The sequence below is a fragment of the Mesitornis unicolor genome, unplaced genomic scaffold (assembly GCF_000695765.1).
Source record: "Mesitornis unicolor isolate BGI_N332 unplaced genomic scaffold, ASM69576v1 scaffold20724, whole genome shotgun sequence".
Classification (NCBI taxonomy): Eukaryota; Metazoa; Chordata; class Aves; order Mesitornithiformes; family Mesitornithidae; genus Mesitornis; species Mesitornis unicolor.
The window spans coordinates 4660-10062 of NW_010182291.1; the positions used below are offsets into that span (position 1 = coordinate 4660).

The 5403-nt window shown below is 45.9% G+C and overlaps 1 protein-coding gene across 1 annotated transcript in view; it reads left to right on the plus strand.

Moving 5' to 3' along the window:
- Positions 1-5100, plus strand: part of LOC104540037 (caspase recruitment domain-containing protein 9-like) — a 7810-nt gene extending 2710 nt beyond the window's left edge. The window contains 9 exon segments of the mRNA XM_010183728.1: positions 1-45; positions 207-356; positions 581-706; positions 828-1019; positions 1386-1427; positions 2035-2080; positions 3254-3324; positions 4059-4141; positions 5004-5100. The exon segment at positions 1-45 is cut by the window's left edge and continues 30 nt beyond it. Coding sequence (XP_010182030.1) covers positions 1-45; positions 207-356; positions 581-706; positions 828-1019; positions 1386-1427; positions 2035-2080; positions 3254-3324; positions 4059-4141; positions 5004-5100 — 852 coding nt within the window.
- Positions 5101-5403: the final 303 nt, after the last annotated feature.

Here is a 5403-nt window from a genome sequence, read left to right on the forward strand (position 1 = left end):
GAGTTGCTCTTGGCCAAGAATCAGGAGCTGGAGAATACTCTCCAGGTTGGTGGGGGTAGTTGGATATGGACTCCTGAGAAGGGATTATTTGTAGCAGCCAGGGCAGCGGTGGGGCTGCGCTGAAGATTGTGTGGGTCAGCTGTGGCGAGAGAGTTAATGTGGAATTAAGTGGTTGCTGTATCTCACTTTTTTTCTTTGACCAACAGGTTGCCAGGGAGCAGAATCTGGAGAAGAGCCTCTCCAAGGAGACCCTGGAGAATGACTGTAGCCAGATGCTAGAAGAACGCCGGGAGCTGATGAACACCATTTACAGCCTTCGCAAGGAGCTGCGGCGAGCCGAGGTGCTCCAAGACAAAGTACGTGATGAGACGCATCCTGCTGAGGGTCAGTGGGTAAGATAGGCAGGTGAAGCCCCTGCCGTGTCTTGCCTGTGGATCAAGCCTCGCTGCTCCTACGCAAGTGTCTGTGTTATGGTTTGTTGAAAAATGCATGCTAATATTTTAGCATTCTGTGTCTGTGGGATTAACCGTTATCTGTTAATGCTACTGTGAACAATCTGTGCCTCCATTTGTCTCAACAGTATGCAGAGGAAAAAGAGATGCTTGAACTCCAGTGCATATCTCTGAGGAAGGACTCCCAGATGTATAAAAAACGGATCGAAGCTGTCTTGCAGCAGATGGAGGAAGTGGCTTCAGAAAGAGACCAGGTGATAAAACATTCCTCTTGGAGCTGCTGCTCATCCCTGCTTTGCTGCCTGGAGTGGGCAGATGCTGTAACCCTGAATGTCCTGTTGTGTGACATGCCAGACGTGTTGTCCCTTACGCCAGGCACTCCTGACCCGCGAGCAGTTCCATGTGCAGTACTCCAAGAACCTGGTTGAGAGGGACGCTTACCGCAAGCAGATTCGGGAGCTGGGGGAGCGATGTGACGAAATGCAACTGCAGCTCTTCCAGAAGGAGAGCCAGTTACTGGCGACTGAAGCCAAGCTGAAAAGGCTGCAGCTGGACCTACCCACACCGGTATGTCCGCAGGGTTGTCGTCTGTGCGATGGGTTGGGAAGCTGAGTTCAGGGCTGTTGCACCTAACCAGTCTGAATTCAGCAGGCAGAGGCCAGCTGAACTCTATTTAGAGACCACGTATGAACCATTTAGATGAAATTGGGAGTGGTGTGTAAGGGTGCTAAAGTTTCTGGAACTAAATGAGACATAGAGGGGCTTTTATTTAGTGTGGCATCTCGTGTACTTTCTCCAAGCGGTCAGATGGCAGTGTAGGAGGGAGGAAGTCCACACTTCTCTGTTTTCTGGAGCTTTCAGTCTCCTCTATATTCCCTTACTGCCACTTCCTTGCTTATGAGGAGTGATTAATTTATACTGGTTTTCTTTCAGACTTCTGACCTGGACGATACCTCCTCCAGAGATTCCCAGGAAGTGAGTAGGATGCCTTGTTTAAATTTCTTCTGGGATGGCTTCAAATTCCTCGCTTGTGCCTAGTTCCCTTAAGTAACGGCAGTTTTCAGTCCATGCCTTGGGCTTATCTCAGTGATATCAGAAAGTACAGAGGCAGCAAAAGAAACCAGTGACAAAATCTCCCTGTGTCCTGAGATTTCTAAGTGTAGGACACAATTGTGGCGTTAGTCAGCAAGATCTCCCGAGTCCAAGCAAATCAGAGGGACTGAATTATTTTGAGTTGCTTCTGATTGTCTCTCTTGTGGGGGAATAAGTCTTACCCTGGGGACATCTGTGGTAAAGGGTTTTCACTTAGTTCATCACTTCAGTGTGGAAATGGTTGTCACTTTGTAGGCCAAAAGTACAAATGAGGCCAAGGGAACTGGGTATATTCATGGAGGATAAATCCATGAGTAGATCTGTAACTTCGGGCTCAGAAAGTCTCCTGTTTTGCTGACAGCAAGATGTGTTAGGGGAAGGTCAGTTCTGTGCATGTCCTGTTTCCTATATTCCTTTGTCTGTTCCTAGCTTCTGTGTGAGACGCAATGAGGGGCAGAGCTCATGTTCTTGCTTTGTTTCTGTTCCGTAGCTTACTCTTCACGGTCACCTAGATGAAGATACACAACCGACTAAAAGTAAGGCTATTCTTGGGGAAAACGTAGAGTAGAATCTTGGGAGGATGGCTCAGTGTTTCAAAGGGACAGGAAAAGACATTCACAGGCTTGCTTTTTCCTGCATCGTCTCTGAAAGGGTCTTTCATACAGGTGAATGGCCTGGGAAAAGTGGTATCACCTCGAGTCTTTTTTTTTTTTTCTTTTTGAGGTAATCTGTCTACTGAATTTACCCAGGAAAAGTCCCCTGGTACATGGGTGCCTTTGAGAAACAGCCTCTGGGTGCCTCCCCCCTCCACTCCTCTTGCATTTGTGGCAGAGCTGAGCACAGAGCAATCCCCCTTCCACATCAGCCGGAGCACGTGGCTTTCTCCAGGGATTTTTCCCTCCCTTCTTCCCTTTTATGCTGCAGGCTGTTTTCACAAAAGCAGAACCAAGCAGTTAACGCTGTCACTGGTTCTGTTTCTGTGGCAGCCCCAGTGGAAATGATTCAGCAGTGTGGAAAGGAATTAATGGGCTCCTCTAAGAGCTTGAAATTCTCTTTCAAAATACGCTGAGAGAGGAAGGAAACTAGCACGGTGTAAGAAATTTTCTGTTCTGATCTCCTGGAAGATCTAAATGGTCTTTTCATTCGCTGAGAATTTTTCACAAATGCTAAACAACACTGATCCAAAAATCCTTTTTTTATTCTGCCTTGCTCAGTTCAACAACATTTATCATGACTCCTGATCACTACCTAAGGAGTTTCACTAGAAGATGGTCTGCTGTGAAGTGCCTTGATACGCACGCTTAGTTGTTGGGGAACAGGAACTAATGGTTAAAACAATGGTTAACATGATTTCTGGTGTTGAAACATGATTTTTTAATGATGCTAAGCAGAGGAGCTGCTTTGCAGAGGTTTGTTTTGCTCCTGTATAAGCAGAAACTAGAAATCTGCTGTCTCTTCCTGAGCCTGATGGGGAAACTCCATCATCCTGGGAGAGATTCAGGGTTCAAGTGAAATGAGAAGTGACTCGTGCATTGATCACAGGACTGAACCCTGAACATTTTGAGGCTTGGTTTCAGTTCTGCTGTTGACTCTGCGTAGCGCTGGGCAGCTGATAGGTTACAGCCACTGCTGTTTGACGGACTGCTGGAGGGAGAAGTTACTTCGCAATGGCAGCTATGACTAAAGCTGTGATTTTTTCCTTCTCTTAGAAGATTACCCTGAAGGACAAAGCCAGCAAAATAGCACTCGAGAGAGCAGTCTGCCTCCAAAGCCACCCAGTGTAAGAGAATCTCTGTGGGCTCTTCCTTACTGTGTCTGGGGTTTGTGATCTTTAATGTTCTTGTTAATGATGGATTTACCAGGCTTAAGATGCACGTAAGCAACCACTGCTTTTCTAAAATCTGAGCACTTTGTGCAAAATTCATCCTCCAAAGAGCATGACTTCTGAACAGCTTACAGTGGTTATTTCTCCATCTGTGCCTAGAAACTCCTAATTACTTTTGGCCTTCATCTCTGGGTATGGATGTTTTCTAGTTTGTCTGCAGTGGTACTGCTGGTACAGGGAACAGAATCCCAAATTTACAAATGAGACAGAATAAAGAGGTAAAACCATGTGAAACAGATATGTTACCATCCTGCGCACACAACAATGGACAGCCCAAACATGAACACACTGTGTTTCATGCTGCAGGCCCAAGCAGATGCAGGAAGCCAGCTGTACACAGAGGACTGTGTTCCTGCAGGAGGGTTTTGGCAGTGACACAGTTGTTCTCGGTCATCTGAAGGCATAGGTCCACATTTTTTTTTTTCCTCTTTAATTTAAATGTAAAATGATTACTTGCACAAACAAGTCAGAGAGGAGAAATGACCAAGCTTATTTGAGTGGTCTGCAACCTTTTACCCTGCAGAGGCCAGATGCCTCAAAACCGACCGCTCCAGGTTTCACTATCTGGTGCTAACATTGATCTGATCTTCAGAGGAATTCAATTCCTATTTGTTTGGATTTTTTTTCAGTTCAAAGAGTGTGGCTTCGCCAATGAGGAGCTGGCAGAAAAGGAGCGGAGGAGGATGAAGGACTGCTTTGAGCGTTACCGAAGGTCTGGACTTTAGTAAGCAGGACTAATTTATACATACCCATGAGACTTAACTGATTAGCTTGTTGTATGTACTTCCTCTTTCCTGTTCATCCCCTGTCCCCAAGCCTGATTCATGGAGGGCATAAATTCATCACACATCTTATCTTCAGACACTCATGCTTCTAGCTGAACTGGTTGAGACTCATTTTAGTACGAGAGGTAGCCAAGATAGCAGTGATCGCATTTGCTCTGGACCATGCAGATGGTTCCACAGCAGGGAGCGGAGGGCACTCCGAAGAATTGTTAGTTTAATAATAGATTTCTCCCACATGAGTGAAATCTGTCTGATGCTCACTATCCAGCTGACAGTCAAGACCAAGCTCCCACAACTGTGTATGGGAGCAGATTTCCATCTTCAAACGCTCTTGGTTGAAGGCCTGTTTTCTAAATGCTGAGTGTCTTCATTTATTGCTGCCTTTATGGAGCATGAGACTGATGAAAACCTTGTAAAACAGGCACCTTACTTCTAGCATTAGATAGAAGTGCTCCAAATGACACTGTGAACAACTCTTCTGACTGTTGACAGTACTATTTTTATTAAAGAAAGGACTTTGGGTAGGACTTTTTGTCTTCAACTGAACATCAACAGCACATCACACTTCAAGAAATCTAAGAATGTCTTTATCAATTTAGACCAATTCTCTTTATCCTGTGCTTGCTACCAGGCACAGCTTTGTTGGGTGTGTGAGCAAACTGTTGGTGTTTAATTGAACATTAAGTGGATGGATACATACGGTGCCTCCCCACTGAACTCCTCAAAGCATTCAAATGCTACTTTGCAGAAAACATCTTCTAAACCTGAACCTTCTAGTCTTGTTTTCAGAAAAAGAGCAATGCGAAGGGTGCCAAAGGACCGACACCATGAGGCCGACTGGGAGAACACCACTGGCAGTGACAACACTGACACCGAAGGCTCCTGAGAGTGGGAGCTGCTCTGAGGGAAACGCCAGCCTCGCCCAGGGGCTGCCATGCCCTCTGTATTGCTCTCACTGGACTACTTAAAGTCATCTAAACGAACATTTATCAAGTTTATATTTCTAGTGGGACTGTGTTTTTCAGCTCTGCACCCCCTAATCCATCTCTTTTCAAAATGCAATGATGCAGGAGTTGTGTAGTGCACAAATAAACAGGATTATACAGTTGAGGGTCCAAAGCCCCTCTGTGCCTGACAATTCTTTAATTAAGGTGGGGCCCTGGTGCGAGGCCTCTGTGGACCGGTGTGG